At 34.6% G+C, this 23805-nt stretch overlaps 1 protein-coding gene across 1 annotated transcript in view; it reads left to right on the forward strand.

The window, feature by feature from the left end:
- Nucleotides 1-20349, forward strand: part of LOC142235759 (uncharacterized) — a 38434-nt gene extending 18085 nt beyond the window's left edge. Inside the window, exons 2-5 of the mRNA XM_075307017.1 lie at nucleotides 4711-5317; nucleotides 14600-14710; nucleotides 14825-14868; nucleotides 18977-20349. Coding sequence (XP_075163132.1) covers nucleotides 4711-5317; nucleotides 14600-14710; nucleotides 14825-14868; nucleotides 18977-20349 — 2135 coding nt within the window. The remainder of the gene's footprint in view (nucleotides 1-4710; nucleotides 5318-14599; nucleotides 14711-14824; nucleotides 14869-18976) is intronic.
- Nucleotides 20350-23805: the final 3456 nt, after the last annotated feature.

Consider the following 23805-nt stretch of genomic DNA (forward strand, 5'->3'; position numbering starts at 1 on the left):
ATCTCAGTGGTATGTTTGCTATCATTTCTAAATCGTTTATTTAAAAAAAAAAACATTTTGATCTATTGCATTCCGAAATAAAGATATTAGAAAAAAGTATATGCAGAAGTAAATTTGGCCGTGCCGAATCTTTAATACCCACCACCATGAATATAATAGTTTCTTTTGAAAACTCTTCGTCATAGGGTTTACTTAATAATATATGGAATTTCAGGAGGGTTTGACGACAGATATTCTCCCAAGTAGATCAGTTTAACCAGTAGGCTTCCCGAAGAGAAATTTAAAGATTATACCATTGAATACTAGATCAGATTCTGAATTTATAAGAAACATTTTGTTTGAGTTTTTGAGGAATCGTAAACATCTCGTTTAAGTGTGTAAGGAAAAACGCCTTAATTTGGAATCTAAAACAGTAGATTTTTACCGTCATTATTTAAATGTTTACGAGAAGAAGTCCAAGATCCTAAATCGGGAAATCGGTCTATATTGGGGCTATACCAAAACCATGACCGGTACTCACCATTTTTGGCACGGTCATAAAATATCGCTGGATTTCCAATTTCAGGCAAATTGGGTAAAAACTCCGATTTCTATAAGCCCAAGACCCCAAATCGGGACATCGGTTTATATGGTAACTATGTCAAAACCTGAACTGATATAGCCCTTCTTCGAACTTCGAACTTGACAAAAAACGTCAAAATTTCAGGACGATAGCGCCATTATTGAAGGCTGTAGTGTTATTACAACAGACAGACAGACGTCCATGGTTTTATCGTCTCCCTGATCAAGAATATATAAAGGGTGATTTGTTAAGAGCTTGATAACTTTAAAAAAAAAAAAAACGCATAAAATTTGCAAAATCTCATCGGTTCTTTATTTGAAACGTTAGATTGGTCCATGACATTTACTTTTTGAAGATAATTTCATTTAAATGTTGACCGCGGCTGCGTCTTAGGTGGTCCATTCGGAAAGTCCAATTTTGGGCAACTTTTTCGAGCATTTCGGCCGGAATAGCCCGAATTTCTTCGGAAATGTTGTCTTCCAAAGCTGGAATAGTTGCTGGCTTATTTCTGTAGACTTTAGACTTGACGTAGCCCCACAAAAAATAGTCTAAAGGCGTCAAATCGCATGATCTTGGTGGCCAACTTACCGGTCCATTTCTTGAGATGAATTGTTCTCCGAAGTTTTCCCTCAAAATGGCCATAGAATCGCGAGCTGTGTGGCATGTAGCGCCATCTTGTTGAAACCACATGTCAACCAAGTTCAGTTCTTCCATTTTTGGCAACAAAAAGTTTGTTAGCATCGAACGATAGCGATCGCCATTCACCGTAACGTTGCGTCCAACAGCATCTTTGAAAAAATACGGTCCAATGATTCCACCAGCGTACAAACCACACCAAACAGTGCATTTTTCGGGATGCATGGGCAGTTCTTGAACGGCTTCTGGTTGCTCTTCACTCCAAATGCGGCAATTTTGCTTATTTACGTAGCCATTCAACCAGAAATGAGCCTCATCGCTGAACAAAATTTGTCGATAAACACATTTCGAACCGAACACTGATTTTGGTAATAAAATTCAATGATTTGCAAGCGTTGCTCGTTAGTAAGTCTATTCATGATGAAATGTCAAAGCATACTGAGCATCTTTCTCTTTGACACCATGTCTGAAATCCCACGTGATCTGTCAAATACTAATGCATGAAAATCCTAACCTCAAAAGAATCACCCTTTATAATTAAAGTAGTCCGAAATGGATATATCGATGTGTTACAAACGGAATGACAAACTTATTACACACATTCTAGTGGTGGATATAAAAAGTTATTGAAAATTCACACGTGGCTATCGTTAGAACCAAGGCTGCCAATTTTGCCGATTTATCGGCATTTTGACGATTTTTTACTCCAAAAAAAAGCAAACGCCAATTTTTGCCCCAAATATGACGATATTAGCTCCGTTCAAAAAATTTTAATAGAAGCAGTTTGTTTAGACGTTTAAAGCCAGGAAAATAGAGTTTTTGCTAGAAATTTCAGACATGTAGGAGCTATACCTCATTTTACATCTACAGTATTAGTATCACGTTTGCCAATCGTGCCAAAAATAATCCACCAAAATGTTAAGAAAATTTTACCAAAAATCTATTAAATTAAAAAAAAAAAAAATATTTTGAAGTTGTTGGTCAAATTTTTGTGGTTAGTATGTTGTTTTTCGAGAGAAATGTTTTATATTGAATTTATATTAAATTTTGTTAACATTTTATTTATACAGGAAAAGTTGTCAAAATTATATTTCTATTGAAAATTTTGTGAAAATTTTATTTCTATGAACAATTTTTTCAAAATTATATTTCTATAGAAAATATTGTCAAAATTTTATTTCTACAGAAAATTTTGTTAAAATTTTATTTCATTCGTTTTGTCTGTTATTGTTGCTTTCTCTTCAATCATTATTGTTGTTTTTGATCTCAGCTTAAAACTATCAAAAGTTTATTTCCTTAGAAAATTTTGCCAAAATTTTATTTCTATAGAAAATTTTGCCAAAATTTTATTTCTTTAGAAAATTTTATGATAATTTTATTTTACAAAATTTTGTCAAAATTTTATTTCTATCGAAAATTTTGACAAAATTTTATTTCTATGGAATATTTTGTGATAATTTCATTTCTTTAGAAAATTTTGACAAAATTTTTTCTATCGAAAACATTGTCAAATTTCTATCGAAAATTTTGTGAGAATTTTATTTCTATCGAAAATTTTGCCAAACCGACTATCAAACCTTTCTTTCGGAAGGTTCAAGTGTGGTTCACTTTGGGTTGAGTGAATTACCCGAATTTATTCTGATAATTGGTTGATAGTTTTGCTGCAAGTAGAGGATTCCGATGAGGAATGTGGTAATTCCAAAACAGCTGTACATCCAACCATCTTGCAGTCTATAGGGCTTTGCCCAAATAAATTTGACAAGCCTACTTTTCCTCTGTTGGTTAAGCTACACTTTTAGTTTAGTAAAATTTTATTTCCGTAGAAAATTTTGTCGAAATTTAATTTCTATAGAAAATTTTGTCAAGATTTTATTTCAGTAGAAAATTTTGTCAAAATTTTATTTTCATAGAAAATGTTGTCAAAATTTTATATCTGTAGAAAATTTTTGCACATTTTTATTTCTATAGAACATTCTTGCAAAAATTTATTTCTATAGAACATTTTTTTATTGTACTATATTCTTGAAAATGTCATTTCTAAGAAAATTTTTTGCAAAATTTCATTTCTATAGAAAATTTCGTTAAAAGTTTTATAATCAAATTGTGGAAAATCGTTGCCCGATTATATACGTAAATATTAAAGATCTTTATTCTATTTTAAAATAAAAACTTAAATCTAATCATAATTATACCCTGCGCCACACTGTGGAACAGGGTATTATAAGTTAGTGTATATGTTTGCAACACCCAGAAGGAGACGAGATAGACACATGGTGTCTTTGGCAAAAATGCTCAGGGTGGGCTCCTGAGTCGATATAGCCATGTCCGTCTGTCCGTGAACACATTTTTGTAATCAAAGTCTAGGTCGCAGTTTTAGTCCAATCGACTTCAAATTTGGCACAAGTGTATGTTTTGGCTCAGAATAGAACCCTATTGATTTTGGAAGAAATCGGTTGAGATTTAGATATAGCTCCCATATATATATTTCGCCCGATATGGACTTATATGGCCCCAGAAGCCACAGTTTTACCCTAATTTGCTTAAAATTTTGCACAAGAAGAACAATTAGTACTATAGTAAAGTGTGCCAAATTTTATTGAAATCGGTCCAGATTTCGATATAGCTACCATATATATCGTTAGCATTGTAGCTATGCGTGCCAAGTTTGGTTGAAATCGGTTCAGATTTAGATATAGCTCCCATAGATAGCTTTCGCCCGATTTACACTCATATGACCACAGAGGCCAATTTTTTGCTCCGATTTAGTTGAAATTTTGCAAAGGGAGTAGAATTAGCATTGTAGCTATGCGTGCCAAATTTGGTTGAAATCGGTTCAGATTTAGATATAGCTCCCATATATATGTTTTTCTGATTTCGATAAAAATGGTCAAAATACCAACATTTTCCTTGTAAAATCGCCACTGCTTAGTCGAAGAGTTGTAAAAATTACTTTTGCAAAGTTTCCTTAAAATTGCTTCAGATTTCAATGTTTCCGATATTTTTTTTACTAACATTGTGTTCCACCCTAGTGCATTAGCCGACTTAAATTTTGAGTCTATAGATTTTGTAGAAGTCTATTAAATTCTGCCCAGATCGAGTGAATGTATGTATTTGGGACAAACCTTTATATATAGCCTCCAACACATTTGACGGATTTGATATGGCATCGAAAATTTAGATCTGCAAAGTGGTGCAGGGTATAATATAGTCGGCCCCGCCCGACTTTAGACTTTCCTTACTCGTTTTAAGTTCAGAATTGCAGAAAATCAATGTGCTTAAATTTTAGTTTAGTTTCCTTATTACTCAACAATCGATAAGGCCACCAGTCGCGTGCTCCAACTCATTCATTGCCACTTAAGCATATTTATTGTGAATGAGTCCGGCGAGAGTTTTGGTTGGCAATTCTTTAGCAATTACATTCATTCATATTGATTTTTTATATGAAACCAACAACAAACACATTAATATTTAACCCATTGTTTGTGTATGTGTGTGTGTTTTTTCTCCTGCAGGTGTTAAAGACTCTATGGGGAAAACACTTGAATCAGCCAAGGAAACAGTAACCGCTAAAGTGGAAGAGGTCAAGCATGATGTGGAGACAACATTGAAAGAAAAAGTTCAAGATCTCGATGAAGTGAAAAATAATTTATTGGGAAAATTAAATTTAAATTCCCATGTCAGCACAGGAAAGGTATTGGAAACAGCAGAAAATTCGGTGATGGCTATGCAAGAAGATGTCATCAAAGCGGGTGAAGAGGAAGTGGAACAAGTTGTGGACACTCTACACACAAGTACAGACACAATGCTGAGCAAGAGTAATGCCATGGCACCAACATTGGCACGAACCGATACGGAAACTGATAGTTTGCGGACTACAACACCGGAACCGGAAATCGAACGAGCATTGGCCAATACAAAATCCAATAATGGAAACGACGATGACGAAGACAATCCACCAACACCCAAACCCACTCTAGCTGAATTGGAAAACCTCAGTCATGAATTGCTACAGAAACCTACGGTCAATGACACGACGACGGCCAATGACCAGGTGGTGGCAAACCTAAAAATGCCCCAACCCTCCAACACGACAGATACCACGAATTCCAGTGCAATGCAGTGAGTAGGTTGATTAGTATCTAACTGACTGGCTATTAGTCAGTGTGTCAGTTAGTTAGTTCATGCAGTCTATCTGTCGTTCTCACCGTTATTCGTTCGAGCTATTAAATGTCTGTGTATGCTTTTATGTGATATTTGAACCATTCATTAAATTTACTAGTCCTTTTGCCAGCGCAGTTTGTTTGCTGGTTTTCATAATTAATCTTTTTTTCCCTTAGTCAAAGTAATCGTTTTGTTTAATATACCCCCTGTATTTGTTAGTAAGCTTTGGTTCTTATGAAAACAACAAGAAAAATAATTTATGAATTTCGTTTTAAACAGCAGCTGCAAAAGCCATCCATCTTTACAGGGTTAAGCAAATTAAAAGAAAAACAGAAGCAACACAAAATTGTCATTTATTTTCTAAAATTTTACTCCTATACATATAATATAAAAACTGCACACCTCATTAGATTTGAATCCACTTTTTGTTGGCCAGCCTATTTCAAATATGTAAAGTAGTAGAAAAAGAAAAAGAATGTAAACCCTGTTAGTACAGTACCACCCTGTTGTAATTTGTATTTATGTTTTGCCATTTGCTTGGGCATTGAACTTTAATGCCTAACTTCAACTTATAAACTTATGACCACTATGCAACAAGTGAATAGTCAATATAATGACAATGGATGGACAGAATGGAAAAAAGTGCACAAAAGTTGAATTGAACAATTATATACAGAGATGGGTATTTAAAATCCGAACTTTTGGTCGTATATAATTGTTCAATTCTACTTTTGTGCACTTTTTTCCATTCTGTCCATCTATTGTTATAATATTGACTACATAACAGGTTGGCTGATTAGTCCCCGGTCTAACAAAGAAAAACACATTTTTTTGTCAATATATTACAAAATTTTTTGTTATATATAACATCACGACTTTTACTGCGGATAAAAAATTTTTAATATCGGGTTTGTAAGAAATTTGTTCTGGACATTGGAGGTCAATTTGATGAATCATACCCCTCGCTCTACTGAAATCAATCGGTTCAAATGGTACGGTTTCCGAAGTTAATTTTCAAATTTGTAACGTAGGATTTTAAAATTGTTTAAGCGTTCAAGAAAATCGAATGAATATATCGATGTCCTCATTCCAGCACCAAGAAAAAAGTGACCCCTTCTTTAAGTTAAAATTAACTCATTGTGAAGAAAGTTGAACTTCGTATAGCGCCAAAGACAATTTTATTTGTTTGAACGATGTGATTTTCGTAGAAATTTGCTAAAATGCATTCCATATATTAATTAACATATTCCTATATTTATGTACCACTATGTTTAATAATTTTCAAAAAACGAAAAATTTTCTCACTAATTTAAAAAAACAATTATTTTATATATTTTATTTTTATTTATTATATTATTTTACTATATTATTTTTAACAATCTCTCCGTATACCATGACAACGTGATTCCAACAAAAAAACAACCCACTCACAAACATATCGATTACATCGATTACAGGTAGACAAGAGAAATATAGGAAAATTTCCTATATTCTAACAAGTATGTTTCCTTAAGTTTTGAAAGGATTGAATACTTCTTAGTACGAATGAACTAAAATATTTTTCTATGCCAAGTATTATTCGTATGTATGATAAGCTTTCTATAATAAAGAAAGTCAGAATTATCATTTTATAAGAAATTTTACTAAATTTGAGGAAACTTGGTTTTAGTCCGCTATCGACTTGAAACTTGGCAAAGTAGTTGTTATTGATGTAAGTCGGATGATATTGCAAATGGGCCATATCAATCCAATATTACGTATAGCCCACATATAAACGGACCCCCAAATTTGGCTTGCGGAGCCTCTAAGAGAAGCAAATTTCATCCGATCCGGCTGAAATTTGGTACATGGTGTTAGTATATGGTGTCTAATGACCATGCAAAAAATGGTCTACATCGGTCCATAATTATATATAGCCCCCATATAAACCGGTCACCAAATTTGACCTCTGGAGCCTCTTGGAAGACCAAAATTCATCCGATTCAGTTGAAATTTGGTACATGGTGTTAATATATGGCATCAAACACCCATGCAAAAATTGGTCGAAATCGGTCCATAATTATATATATATATATATATATACATAATTATATATATAAACCGATCCCTAGACCTCCTGTGCCTTTTGGAGAAGCAAAGTTCATCCGATTTGGTTGAAATTTGGTAAGTGGTGGTAGTAAATATATAATATTTAACAACCATGCCAAAAGTGGTCCATATCAGTCCATAATCATATGTAGCCCCGATATAAACCGATCCCGAGATTTGGTTTTGGAGCCTCTTGGAGGAGCAAATTTCATCCCAGTCCGTTGAAATTTGGTACATTGTGCTAGTATATGGCCGTTAACAACCATGCCTAACTAGGTCCATATCGGTCTATAGTTATATATAGCCCTCAGATAAATCCATCCCCAATCATACATATCAAGTTCACAATTGGTCCATATCAAGTTCACAATTGTATATAGCCCCCATATGGGAGCCACCGTGGTGCAATGGTTAGCATGCCCGCCTTGCATACACAAGGTCGTGGGTTCGATTTCTGCTTCGACCGAACACCAAAAAGTTTTTCAGCGGTGGATTATCCCACCTCAGTAATGCTGGTGACATTTCTGATGGTTTCAAAACTTCTCTAAGTGGTTTCACTGCAATGTGGAACGCCGTTTGGACTCGGCTATAAAAAGGAGGTCCCTTGTCATTGAGCTTAACATGGAATCGGGCAGCACTCAGTGATAAGAGAGAATTTCACCAATGTGGTATCACAATGGACTGAATAGTCTAAGTGAGCCTGATACATCGGGCTGCCACCTAATCTAACCTAGCCCCCATATAAGCGATTCCCATATTTCAATTCTGGCTCTCTACGTATCGTGCAAAAAGTCCATATCAATTCGTAATTATTTGTAGACTTACCTATACATAACTTTTTGGTCTAATATATACCACGTATGGACTAACTCACAATTTAGAAAACGATGTTAAGAAGTTTTAAGATACCACAACCCAAGTAATTCGATTGTGGATGACAGTCTTTCGTAGAAGTTTCTACACAATCCATGGTGGAGGGTACATAAGATTCGGCCTGGCCGAACTTACGGCCGTATATACTTGGTTTTCATTAGTACGAACGTGCCTCAAGAAAAAAATATTTGCGAATTTGGAAAAAGGTTTTTATACATTTGATTTTTTCCAAAAAATACAACAAAAATGTTGAAAGTTTTTATTACATCTGTTGTAGTACATGTCAAATAAAATATTTCTGGAAGTCAAATCTTAGAATTGCAAAAAAAACAACAGATGAGAAATTTTTAAAGTTGTAAAGTTGCCTGTGGACAATTTAGGGCAATTGTGGTAGTAAAATTGCATATTTTTTGACATAAGACCTTGAGAAAAAAGGTTGGAAAAACAATGATTTTGAACAAATTTTGAACTTCGATTGGGATATCCCAGTGACGACGAATGCGGTGATTATGTGGAAAACATATCTGCAGTGCTGGGAAGGAATTTCGAAGGAATCGTTAAAAGGGAGGAAGCCAAAGATGTCGACCTTCTTGGCAACATACTGGTGGATTAGCACGAATATTGGCGCTTTATTATACTTTTGTTTTTTTTCACACACTTAAAATGGCATGGGTCAAAAAAAAAAAAAAAAACGTTTTCGTGAGTCACGCGTGATTCATGCGACGCCGTGAATGAAATTTAAACTAAATCTCGTGAATGTGCGTGAACGGGACTAAACAAATATGTGTGGTGCGTGAGCGTGAGTAAAAATCAAATTGTGTTCGCGATTGTGAGTGAGTAAAATTTCTCCGAAATCGCGCTCCTGACAAAAATTCTCGTTCACGATCCAACTCAAGCTCACGATAAAATACACATTCACGATAAAATTCACACTCACGGTAAAACAGAGACACAAAAAAATCACAATCACTAACAATTTCACGTTCACGATTAAATTCACGAGAAATATCGTGAATTATGAGAATTTTATTGAACCACGAAAATTGTCAGATCACGAGATTTGCGTAAATCGTGCGGGAGCGTGAGGCATAAACGTTGTTCGTGTATCAGCATGCGAGAGTATGCATTTTCATTTCGTGAATTTGCGTGGCGTGAATTCCTACCCACATGGCGTGCGTGAGTACAAATATTTCCAATCCAATAAAATATAATACGTCTATCATTACAAAAGAAACTATTTTATAGCCACAATTACCCACAGGCAACATTATCTACCGCCTAAACGAATGGGCGGGGCTACCCGAAATTATGGCTAGACGCTTCTTAAATGACATCAACATGATTAAAAGTAAAAAGAATATTTTAGCGACACCTATAAAAATTCGGGGAAAAGGTTAATAAAGTAACCACGAAATTTTCAATGCGAAAAGCGAACATAGTACTTACCTTTATATGGTTTTGGATAAATTCCAAAAAAGAAAAAAACTTTGAAGTTGTTTCACTTTTTAGACTTAGCATACTTTGGAATGGAGACATCGATATAACCTAACATATGATTAGATATCTAAATGCTGTCGATTTACACACAAAAGCTAATGCCAAAATTTTACCAATTTAAATTTGAATTGAATTTAAAAAAATATTCAATTAACAAAATAAGTAATTCGTCAAAAATCAATCACAAAAATAATTATATCTATTAACTTATTAATTATATCAATTAACTTCTTTGGAACAATCTGGTTGGTTCAACAGAAGAAGAATCGAGAAGGTTCAGCGGTTAAAACTAGAAGTGCCCATATGTAATAGGTACTTTAGTTAACGTGGTATCACAATGGACAGAATAGTCTAAGTGAACATGAATCTTAATCGGGCTGCCACTTTAACCTAACGTAACTTCTTAATTAGACGAATTAATTATTTAATTCACAATGGTGATTGCTACTATCATTTCTGTGTTTGAAGAAATTTTAATTGCAATTAATTGGATCAATTAATTTCGTGATTGAAGACAAAAAATATTTTTTTCTGTGCAGGGATATTGGTCCAATATCGACAAATTGAAACGATATAAACTATATTTGACATAACCCTTTTGGATCTAAAATTCCCCTACATTTTAAGTTTTAGACAAATCGAATAAAAATGGCGTCTTCCATGCCCTCAAATTGGGAGATCAGTTTATATGGGAGCTATATTAAAACACGATCCAGTATATACTAAATTTTATATAGGTAGTTCTTTACGACTTTGGTCTATATGGGCTGTTATATACGAAATTTTTCACAGCTGATTATGAACGTAAAATACCTCTAGATTTCAAATTTCATGCAAATCAGAGGAAAATTGCGGCCACCATGCCATCAAGAAGTCAAATCAGGAGATATGGATCTACATGGGGGCTATATCAAAACATGGACTGATATCTGCCCAATTTAGCATAGATCTTTATGAACCTAAAATACCTGAAGTTTTCTTATTTCATGAAAATTGCGGCCACCATGCCCTCAAGAAGTGAAATCCGGAAGCTATATCAAAACATGTAGCCCATGTTTGAACTTGCCTGCCAATGACGAGTTTGTGCACAATTTTAGCATTATTGCTTTATTAGGACTGTTTTCTTTAGAACTGGATACCCTAAGCCGTGACAGACTGAATGAAAACAGAGTACTCGTTTATCCAGAACATCTCCAAAAATATGAAACACTGTCATCAGCTGTTTAAAAACAATCACAGAAAATAAGTGAAATCTTACATTTGTAATATATAAAATGATCTAATAGCAATAAATATTTACTGCTGTGATTATTTATGACCAGAAAATGAAGCCACCGCGGATTATAGCCGCCGGATTATAGCCGCCGCCGAATATGTCGACTCATCTCGACTCAAATTTAGCCGCCAATTATTCAAACGTATTGATTTACATTGGAAAAATATTTTTTTTGTATAATCGTTTATTTATTTAGGTTTATATATGATATTTTACTACAAATAAACAAATAGATAAATTATTTATGTTTAGTACACACAGTTCCTAAGCAGGACTCTCAAGTACAATTTTTAAGATACATTTACTATTAAGATTAATTTTCTTTAATTTTCTTTATGTTATAGAGACTATAAATTCCAATAATTGCTGTGTAATGATTTTTTTATTTACAAAAACATCACTTTTTTATTTGTATTGGAAAAATATGTTAATAATTGTTGTATTTTTGCCAAAATTTTGAACCATCCACCCATATTCAATCAGTATTAAGTTGCTATAATAATTTAGCAAAAATTTAGCTTAGAAAATTTGAATGCATTTTAAGATAGGTTGTACATTTTATCTCATTACCATTCGGGTAATTTCAAATTAATTTTATAACTTATATCGGTTTAGCTGTCAAGCCGCCGCCGGATGCAAAAATTGATTGTCAGCCTCCGCATACTAAAATGGGTCGGCTTCATTCTCTGTTTATGACAGTGTACCACTTTGAATTTCATGTTATTCAACAAATTAGTCACAATAAGTAGCTATCGTGAATAGAAACAAGTATATACGGCCGTAAGTTCGGCCAGGCCGAAGCTTATGTACCCTCCATCATGGATTGCGTAGAAACTTCTTCTAAACACTGCCATCCACAATCGAATTACTTAAGTTGCGGTAACGCTTGCCGATGGCAAGGTATCTTAAAACCTCTTAACACCATCTTCTAAATTGTATGTAAGTCCATACGTGGTATATATTAAATCAAAAAAGATCGATCCAATACGTATATAATTCAGTTTGACAAAGTAGACATAAAATTTTGACAAAATGTTCTACAGAAATAAAATTTTAACAAAATTTTCTATAGAAATAAAATTTTCACAAAATTTTCTATAGAAATACAAATTTTGACAAAATATTCTATAGAAAGAAAATTTTGACAAAAATTTCTACAGAAATAAAATTTTAACAAAATTTTCTATAGAAATAAACTTTTGACAAAATTTTCTATAGAAATAAAATCTTGGTAGATTATTTGTGGCTCGAGTGGCAACCATGATTATGAACCGAATAAAATTTGAACAAAATTTTCTATAGAAATAAAATTTTGACAACATTTTCTATAGAAATAAAATTTTGAAAATGATGCAAATTTTATTATGAACCGAATAAAATTTTAACAAAATTTTCTCTAGAAATAAAATTTTGACAAAGTTTTCTATAGAAATAAAATTTTGATAAAATTTTCTATAGAAATAAAATTTTGGTAGATTATTTTTGGCTCTAGTGGCAACCATGATTATGAACCGATATGGACCAATTTTTGTGTGATTGGACCAATTTTGGTATAGTTGTTAGCGACCATATACTAAACCCTCCCCTTCCTAATTTGAACCGGATCGGATGAATTTTGCTCTTCCAAGAGGCTCCGGAGGTCAAATCTGGAGAACGTTTTATATGGGGGCTATATATATTTATGGACCGATATGGACCAATTCTGGCACGGTTGTTAAAGATCATATACTAACACCATGTTCCAAATTACAACCGGCTTGGATGAAATTTGCTTCTCTTGGAGACTTCGCAAGCCAAATCTGGGGATCGGTTTATATGGGGGCTATATATAATTATGAACCGATGTGGACCAATTTTTGCATGGTTGTTAGAGACCATATACCAACATCTTGTACCAAATTTCAGCCGGATCGGATGAAATTTGCTTCTCTTTGAGGCTCCGCAAGCCAAATCTGCCGATCGGTTTATATGGGGGTTATATATAATTATGGACCGATGTGGCCCAATTTTTGTATGATTGTTAGAGACCATATACCAACACCATGTACCAAAATTCAGCCGGATCGTGAAATATGCTTCTCTTAGAGGCTCCACAAGCCAAATCTGGGGATCGGTTTATATGGGGGCTATATATAATTAAGGACCGATATGGACCAATTTTTGCATTGTTGTTAGAGACCATATACCAACATCATGTACCAAATTTCGGCCGGATCGGATGAAATTTTCTTCAATTTGAGGCTCCGCAAGCCAAATCTGGGGATCGGTTTATATGGGGGCTATATATATTTATGGACCGATATGGACCAATTCTGGCACGGTTGTTAAAGATCATATACTAACACCATGTTCCAAATTACAACCGGCTTGGATGAAATTTGCTTCTCTTGGAGACTTCGCAAGCCAAATCTGGGGATCGGTTTATATGGGGGCTATATATAATTATGAACCGATGTGGACCAATTTTTGCATGGTTGTTAGAGACCACATACCAACACCATGTACCAAATTTCAGCCGGATCGGATAAAATTTGCTTCTCTTTTAGGCTCCGCAAGCCAAATCTGGGGATCGGTTTATATGGGGGCTATATATAATTATGAACCGATGTGGACCAATTCTTGCATGGTTGTTAGAGACCATATACCAACACCATGTACCAAATTTCAGCCGGATCGGATGAAATTTGCTTCTGTTTTAGGCTCCGCAAGCCAAATCTGGGGATCGGTTTATATGGGGGCTATATATAATTATGGACCGATGTGGCCCAATTTTTGCACGGTTGTTAGATACCATATACCAACACTATGTACCAAATTTCAGCCGGATCGGATAAAATATGCTTCTGTTAGAGGCTCCACAAGCCAAATCTGAGGGTCCCTTTATATGGGGGCTATACGTAAAAGTGGACCGATAACGCCCATTTTCAATGCCATCCGACCTACATCGATAACAACTACTTGTGCCAAGTTTCAAGTCGATAGCTTGTTTCGTTCGGAAGTTAGCGTGATTTCAACAGACGGACGGACGGACGGACATGCTTAGATCGACTCAGAATTTCACCACGACCCAGAATATATATACTTTATGGGGTCTTAGAGCAATATTTCGATGTGTTACAAACGGAATGACAAAGTTAATATACCCCCATCCTATGATGGAGGGTATAGAAAAACGTTACTTATCAAAATGCAATCTGGCAACACCAACGCGACTTCAACTGATGAGATGTTCTAGATAGAACACCAATGCAACGATGTGCTGGATAGCTCATACAAATTTTGCATCCAGTACTAAAAGAAAACAGGCCTATTATTTAAGATTGTGGCGTGATTACAACAGACAGACGGACATTGTTCGATCGTCTTAGAATTTCTTCCTGATCAACAATATCTACCATATAGTGTATAATCGATATTTCGATGTATTAAAAACGGAATGACAAACTTATTATATACCCATCACCATCCCATGGTGATTGGTATAAAAATGTTGCATGTTGCTACAGACTTCAACTGTCAATGTCAGTTGTTATGTGTGTTACCCATTTCTTTGTACCTGTTCAGAACCCCATTCTAGAATCGTCGCATTTCGATGATGCTATCGAAGATAAGTCAAGGTTAGTTTAGGTACCTAACCTAACCTTACCTTGGCACGGAATCAATATCAAAATCGTTTAAGTAAATACAAAATCTTTGGAACTGTGTAAGCTTTTTTCTCCACATTTGAACAGAAAGCAAGGGGTTGCTAAGAAAATTCTTAATAAACTGGTTATCGGTTAAACTGCTACGCAATTTGGTCTTGAGTAATTATTTACATTTTGGACATTTGAGTGGATAATTTTGTTGCATTTGATAATTTACTGAAAATACTACGATTTTAGTTTAAAATAAATTAACAGGAAGAATAACCTTCCAAAGTGATGTTTCAAAGTAGTAGCTTGGTTTATACATAGTCATAATATCTAATAAAGTATATTACCTTATGTGATATAGAATTGTTTTAGCACCAATATTCATCGAGCTATTTTTTTATATCCATATACCAAAAGAGTTAGCAAACAAACAATGTAAATATATTTGCGTACACGAGCTATTTACATAATATCTTTAAATAATTTGAAAATTTGTGGTTATGAAAACATCAAAATAATTAAAAATGCCAGAATATGCGACACGAGCTATTTATATAAAATCTTGAAAAAATTAGAAAATGTGTGGTTATGAAAAAACTGTAGATTTTCTATGACACTATCAGTATTTTTTGATGTATATAGTATATCTTACTTGCATTGAAAAATTATTGTCATGAGGCCAAAGATTTCTTCTTACAAGTAGTAAAACAAGTATATACAACCGAATGTTTGATCTCCGAAAAATCTGGAGATCGGTTTATATTGGGGCTGTACCAAAAATGGACCTATATGGCTCATTTGCAATACCATCCGACTTACATCAAAAACAATTACTTACACCAAGTTTAAAGTCGATAGCTTATTTCGTTTGGAAGTAAGCGTGATTTCAACAGATGGACCGAAATCGCTTGATCGATTCAGAATATATATACTTTATGGAGTCTTAGAACAATATGTTACAAACTGAATGACAAAGTTATAAAATAATGAACTTGTTCACCACCGTTGCATACAACAAGTGTAAAAAACTGAAGCACTCTGTGGAGCAGACATAAACAATATACTCAGATAGATGATCCTCTTCTGTCCACGAAAAAATGTGTCAGTTTCAAAAATTAATTTTGTTACAATTTGTTTTTACTTTTTCGTAAAGAGTCAGTCCCACACGTTAATTTTCCGGCATATGCTTTTGTGTTGTTCGTAAAGAGCGATGGTGATCAAAATTAAATTTTGTATTTTTGTGGTTTTGGTCACAATTTTTTGTTCAAATATAAGCTTTTAATATATTAATTTATTTATAAATCCTCTGGTGCATCACAAACGTTCTAATTTTGTGTAAAATTGGCAAACTACAAAAAGGAAAACGAAAGAGAACTTAGGCGTGCTCTTATTTTCTTCGTTTCTTCTTAATTTTCGGAACTGGCAAATATCGTGGACACCGATGGATCATCTATTTAGTATATGGTCTATGACAATACCCGGAAGGAGACGCGATATACAACTGATGTCTTTAGCAAGTTTGCTCAGGGCTGGCCTCCAGGTCGATCTAGCCATGTCCGTTTGTCCGTCTTTGAAAGTGTATGTTGCAGTTTTTGTCCAATCAACAAAAGTTTGTATGTATGTATGAGGAATTGAACTTTATTGATTTTGGAAGAAATCGGTTCAGAAACGGTTCATAGTAAGGACAAATTTAAAGGAAGTTTATAATGATTGCTTCAAAAATGAAGTTGAAGTTACAGTTTTGGGAAGTAGAGCAACTTTTCGCTAGAGCAAAAAAATATTTTTGATTTAAAGAAATCGTCTTTAAATTTTGAAACAGACATGTCAATAGTAGCTTTATTAATTCATCGCAAAAGAGAATCAAAACTCCATAAATGGGATCTGTATTCAAATTTTAATCCTGGTCCTTGATCTAGTCTAGTCTTAGACTAGAGAAGCTTTGAAACATTTCTAAGGGTTTCAAAGCTTCTCTATGTGGTTTCACTGCAATGTGGATCGCCGTTCGGACTCGGCTATAAAAAGATGGTCCCTAGTCATTGACATAACATAGAATCGGGCAGCAGTCAGTGATAAGAGAGAAGTTCACTACTGTGGTATCGCAATGGACTGAATACACGCAGAGAAGAAACATGATTGCCACAATCATATTCGAAGAGCAAAATAATATGATAGCAGCTATTTTTGCGGCGACCATGTAACATTTTAACCTGCAACCATGTTGGCTCAGTGAACATGGTTCTAAGAAAAATACAATTGTCCTCATCTAAAATGTTATTATATTGATAAAAAGAATTTTGTTTCCATTAAAAGACAATGTTCACGATCTAAAATGTTATGTTATTCGTCAAAAATGTTTTTCTTCTAGTTAAAAGAACATGGTCACAACCTAAAATGTTTTGATTTTTATGAAAAAACTTTTTTCGTCGTCGAAAAATGGACGCCACTTGAGAAAAGAAAACACAAAATCAACTTTATTTATTTGTTTTTATTTATTTATAAACTAATTCATTGTTTATTTGTATTTATAATGTCGTGCAAGCAAACTTCACATATTTTTACACACTCTAGTTTGGTTCAATTTCAACAATAAGTAATCATTCCATATTTACTTCGTGACCATCAAATGTACAAACGCAGACATCATGTAACTGTAAATAAAAATAAATTATTATACCATATATCAAAATGCAGAACAAAAACCAGGTATATTTTTTTCAATTACACTTTCCTTGTTTGTATTCACATAAAACCACGTGCCATTTCTGAATAAATAAATTAACACAAAACACAATAATTCCGTATTCTCCGTCCATTCCAAGAAACAATCAACACACGACTGACGCGCAAAATGAAAATCGTGTGTACCTGCTCAATGTTTTTATAAAATTCTTGTCGCTGCAAAAAAATTAAAAAATTAAATGGTCACGAAAACAATGTACATGGTCTTTATGACCATGTAATGGTTGTAGATATGTCTATACGTAAACTATAAAAATATTTTTTTCTCTGCAAAAAAGTAAAAAAATTGAATGGTCAGATACATGATTTTCCTGACCATATAATGGTCTCAAATTCTATCATTTAAATAATAGAACATGTTTGCGGCATTTGAGAACCATTTAAATGCTTATTGCCAACATATATTTTTCTCCGCTCGAAAATTATTTTTACAAAGACAAAATACATGGTTTTCGCGACAATTACATACTCAAAATAAGCATTAAATGGATGCGGCAACCATGTCCAAACATGTTTTTTCTGTGCGTGTAGTTTAAGAGAGTCTGAAATGTCGGGCTGCCACTAAACCTAACATAACCTAGTCTAGTTTTTATTTTAAAAATAGCTGCATATTTGGCTCAGAATCAATGCAATAATCGTTATAGGAGGGTCAAAATCTTTGTATCCAAGTTAATTTTTTGTTTTTGGAAAATGTAGGTCTGCAAATTGGTCCAGGTTATAATATTGTCAGCCCCGACCGACTACAGAGTTTCATTAATTATGTACTTTCTTTGAGATCGAACATAGAAGATGTCTTGAAATATTGGATATAATATTAATAAATTACAAAAATACAAAAAGCCACTTCTTGGTTTATTGAAAACGACCACATTTTCATCCTAATTAGATTAAATAAAGGAATAAACATCCCCTGAATTGAGGTCAATAAAAACTGTCTATAATATAGAAAACTGTCTATAAAAAGAATTGATGTTTTTTTTTTCAAAACCACATTTTTTCAAAACGTATGCACCAAGACACATTCTATGAAGTTTTATCTAATGCTAAAAATAGATGTTTTTAATGTAGACTAGATTTTAATATATTCGTTTTTTTAATATAACCCTATGTAAATATTTTCTATAATGTTTCAATAAAGTTTACAACAAAAAATATTTTCCTAACACAACAACAAATTTGTAAATATGTTCTCTATCAAGGAAATTTTAGCCTACCTACGCGAGCACGCATTGCAGAAATATAAGGGCTTATTCCCTAATGCTGAAATGGATTAAATGTTAAAGGATCTCACAACTGATTAAGGACACTCTATTGTGTAAAATCCTAATGATGTTAAAGGAAAAAAAAACAGCACAATTAAATATTTCTGAGCAACTTTTCAATATGTAGTTGAATAACACCAAGAATTAATTGTAGATATTTGGATAACTTCAGCACCATCCATCCCTAACACCATCCATCCACTCATATATCCAATGCATATACAAATAATGCAAACTATACTCTGATAAGTCAATTCAAATATTATGATTAGCCTAGCACCACTACAGTTAACATCGGCCACCTCCATAGCTACTGCAATAGCGGCTAGCACTGCCGGGGCAGGTTTGGCCAGCTTGATGAGTGCCACACCTCCTCCAGCTGTTAATGAGCAAGAATCGATTGCTCCGCCCGTTAAATCGAAAGCAGCAAAACGACTAGAGAAACTAGCAGCCGAAAAAGTCCGCCAACAGAAACTGATACAAAAACTTCTGGAAGAGAAACGTCCAAGAACCACAGAATGGGAAAAATATGCCGATATGTTGGCCCTATTTCGTAAATATAATCCTCACGATGCCTTTCGTCGCGGGGGAACCCTCACAAAATTTAATGGTCAATATGGCGGAGCAGCACCTATTCGTGAGAATCCTCTACATGGATTCGCAGATGATAATAGCAGTGATACAACGTCAGTTTGGGGCCGAAAAAGTCCTACAAGACGTTCAAGTGCTCGTCTCAATGGTCGAATGCAACGTCAAACGCAGCGTCCCACCTCGGCAAGTCAGCGTACAGTATATGGTCAAACGGCAAGACGTGGCAGTAATGCCATTGGCAGTGGTCGCAAATTCGATTACAATCCCAGTCGATCGCGAGTGAACGAACGCGGTGGCTCCAGCAGTGTAAGTTCTGGTCAAAATTTATACCAATTTGCCCAATCTAAAGCAAATGCTTATCATCTATCGCCCTCCTCTGGCACTCAATCGCCCACTTATGCACATGAGCGTGTTAAATCTCCTTTAGAAATGAGATCACAACACCACCCTTTAGGTGCAAATTCTTTCCAGCGTGCATTAGAACCCATATGGTATGAGCAGTCACAAGTACTACCTCTAGGGGGTCAGCAATCCACAGCGGAATCGCATTTAAATGCTGCCCATACACAACCACCGTTGGCACCAGCTGGCAGTAGTATGCCACTAGCTGCAATGTCTTTGCCCCGTGTACTATATTCTCCATTAACCCGTGAATCTTCTGCTACTTCTTTATCTAGTCAAACCATGTATCCCGGACACATACGTTCGTCTAAGTCCTCCCAGGATTTGAGAATGCCACCAGTCCACCAATATCATTATCATCAATGTCATCATAACCATGATCGTCCCATGCAACACCCACCGGTTCGAAATACATCATCATTCCTAGCGACTCCACGTACCTCACCATTTGGCATAACGAAATCTTACACCGACCTATATTTCAGCTCAACATCGAGTAAAGAGAACGAAATTGTCTTCCATTCGGATTTGAGTTCTATATCTCAGCATCGCCAGCATATCCGGGATAAAAGCCCTTATAAAATGCGTGATCGTTGTGAGCATTGTGTCCAGAAATATATGAAGACATAAGAAATAAACGGCTCGGTAATGGGTATGTGGTAAACGAATAAAGAAGTTTATGTGTTTGTATTTTCGACTTGAAGTTTGGGTTGTTTTATTGGCATTACATCAAAGTCAGGACCTAGGTAAGTATTCGAGTTTAAAGAGAAACAAAGCGCATACGAGAAAGTTTTGCCTAAACTTTCCTTTTCTTATGAAATAGTAAGAATGAGCTGAACCGATATTGATGATTTTTTTGCACATATTGTTAGTGCTACAACAGATTAGAGTAAGTCAAGTTTGAGTAAGATCAGTTGATAAATAAGGGTTTTATGGCCAAATTTGTCAAAATCGGGCGATACATATATATGGGAGCTATATCTAAATCTGAACCGATTTCGATGAAATTTTGCAGTCTTCAAGGGTGATGAATGATGAATTTGTGCCAAATTTTATGACGATAGGTTAGTCAAAATGGTGCAACGTGACCCCATTTGTCGAAGTCGGACGTCCTAAATTCAATAGCTACTCTAAACAACAAGTGGCCAACAAGTTATATTAGATAAAGCTCTTGGTGTCCGTCTGTCGGTCAGTGTATTTGTTGTCCGCATCATTTTTTTTAGCTCATACACTGTTAGAAATATATGTTTTTCATATGTTCCGATATAAACAAAATGTGTTTTTTAAACACAATATATTTAAGTTCAAAAATGTAATGTTCCTACACCCTCAAAAAAATCGCTTCTATAACAAATACCTCAAACACATTTTGCTTCAAGCATATATATTTTCAGGATTGGTGCAAACAAAATATTGTTTGTATTAATCCTACATATTATGTTTCACCTTAGGGCATACATTGGTAGTAAAAAATTTTAATGCAATTTTCTTTGTGTGGATATGTTTTTAGGGCGCCAATTGGTTACTTCCATTATTTTACTTGCAGCATACTCTCTAGGTCTCTCTTTCGAAACACATATATGTTTATCCCTTGTGTATGTGATAACACCGGAAGCGATACCAGCGTGATAAGGTCCCGTGGGACCTATAATAAAAAACGGATGGTAGAGAGGTTATCCCTACGATATTTTTCGATTATTTACTATAGGTGGAGTCTTCTATGAAGCACAAATTGCATATATAGATATTTGTTTGTAAATATAGAGTTTTCTTTAATTTTTAATAGAATACAGATAATGTTTACATTTTTATACCCTCCATCATAGGATGGGGGTATATTAACTTTGTCATTCCGTTTGTAACACATCGAAATATTGCTCTAAGACCCCATAAAGTATATATATTCTGGGACGTGGCGAAATTCTGAGTCGATCTAAGCAGGTCCGTCCGTCCGTCTGTTGAAATCACGCTAACTTCCGAACGAAACTTGGCACAATTAGTTGTTATCGATGTAGGTCGGGTGGTATTGAAAATGGGTCATATCGGTCCACTTTTACGTATAGCCCCCATATAAAGGACCCTCAGATTTGGATTGTGGAGCTTCTAACAGAAGCATATTTCATCCGATCCGGCTGAAATTTGGTATATGGTGTTGGTATATGGTCTCTAACAACCATGCAAAAATTGGTTCACATCGGTCCATAATTATATATAGCCCCCATATAAACCGATCCCCAGATTTGGCTTGCGGAGCCTCAAAGAGAAGAAAATTTCATCCGATCCGGCTGAAATTTGGTACATGATGTTGGTATATGGTCTCTAACAACCATGCAAAAATTGGTCCATATCGGTCCATAATTATATATAGCCCCCATATAAACCGATCCCCAGATTTGGCTTGTGGAGCCTCTAAGAGAAGCATGGTGTTGGTATATGGTCTCTAACAATCATACAAAAATTGGGCCACATCGGTCCATAATTATATATAACCCCCATATAAACCGATCGCCAGATTTGGCTTGCGGAGCCTCAAAGAGAAGCAAATTTCATCCGATCCGTCTGAAATTTGGTACAAGATGTTGGTATATGGTCTCTAACAACCATGCAAAAATTGGTCCATATCGGTCCATAATTATATATAGCCCCCATATAAACCGATCCCCAGATTTGGCTTGTGGAGCCTCTAAGAGAAGCATATTTCATTCCATCCGGCTGAAATTTGGTACATGATGTTGATATATGGTCTCTAACAACCATGCAAAAATTGGTCCACATCGGTCCATAATTATATATAGACCCCATATAAACCGATCCCCAGATTTGGCTTGTGGAGCCTCCAAGAGAAGCAAATTTCATCCGATCCGCCTGAAATTTGGTACATGATATTGGTATATGGTATCTAACAACCATGCAAAAATTGGTCTACATCGGTTCATAATTATGTATAGCCCCCATATAAACCGATCCCCAGATTTGGCTTGCGAAGTCTCCAAGAGAAGCAAATTTCATCCAATCCGGTTGTAATTTGGAACATGGTGTTAGTATATGATCTTTAACAACCGTGCCAGAATTGGTCCTTATCGGTCCATAATTATATATAGCCCCCATATAAAACGTTCTCCAGATTTGACCTCCGGAGCCACTTGGAGGAGCAAAATTCATCCGATCCGGTTCAAATTAGGAACGTGGTGTTAGTATATGGTCTCTAACAACCATACCAAAATTGGTCCAATCACACAAAAATTGGTCCATATCGGTTCATAATCATGGTTGACACTAGAGCCAAAAATAATCTACCAAAATTTTATTTCTATAGAAAATTTTGTCAAAATTTTATTTCTAGATAAAATTTTGTTAAATTTTTATTCGGTTCATAATAAAATTTTCATCATTGTCGAAATTTTATTTCTATAGAAAATTTTGTAAAAAATTTATTTCTATAGAAAATTTTGTTCAAATTTTATTCGGTTCATAATCATGGTTGCCACACGAGCCAAAAATAATCTACCAAGATTTTATTTCTATAGAAAATTTTGTCAAAAGTTTATTTCTATAGAAAATTTTGTTAAAATTTTATTTCCGTAGAAATTTTTGTCAAAATTTTCTTTCTATAGCAAATTTTGTCAAAATTTTTATTTCTATAGAAGATTTTGTGAAAATTTTATTTCTATAGAAAATTTTGTTAAAATTTTATTTCTGTAGAAAATTTTGTCAAAATTTTATGTCTACTTTGTCAAACTGAATTATATACGTATTGGATCGATCTTTTTTGATTTAATATATACCACGTATGGACTTACATACAATTTAGAAGATGGTGTTAGGAGGTTTTAAGATACCTTGCCATCGGCAAGCGTTACCGCAACTTAAGTAATTCGATTCTGGATGGCAGTGTTTAGAAGAAGTTTCTACGCAATCCATGGTGGAGGGTACATAAGCTTCGGCTTGGCCGAACTTGCGGCCGTATATACTTGTTGATTAGTATTCTAGAGCCCTGATGTTTGTCACAGGCGAGGTACCTATAAGTACCAAGCAACAATATATTGTTTTGAATGTTCTGAACAAACTGGGTTTTTGGAAGAAAAA

The sequence above is a fragment of the Haematobia irritans genome, chromosome 4, assembly GCF_050003625.1.
Source record: "Haematobia irritans isolate KBUSLIRL chromosome 4, ASM5000362v1, whole genome shotgun sequence".
Classification (NCBI taxonomy): domain Eukaryota; kingdom Metazoa; phylum Arthropoda; class Insecta; order Diptera; family Muscidae; genus Haematobia; species Haematobia irritans.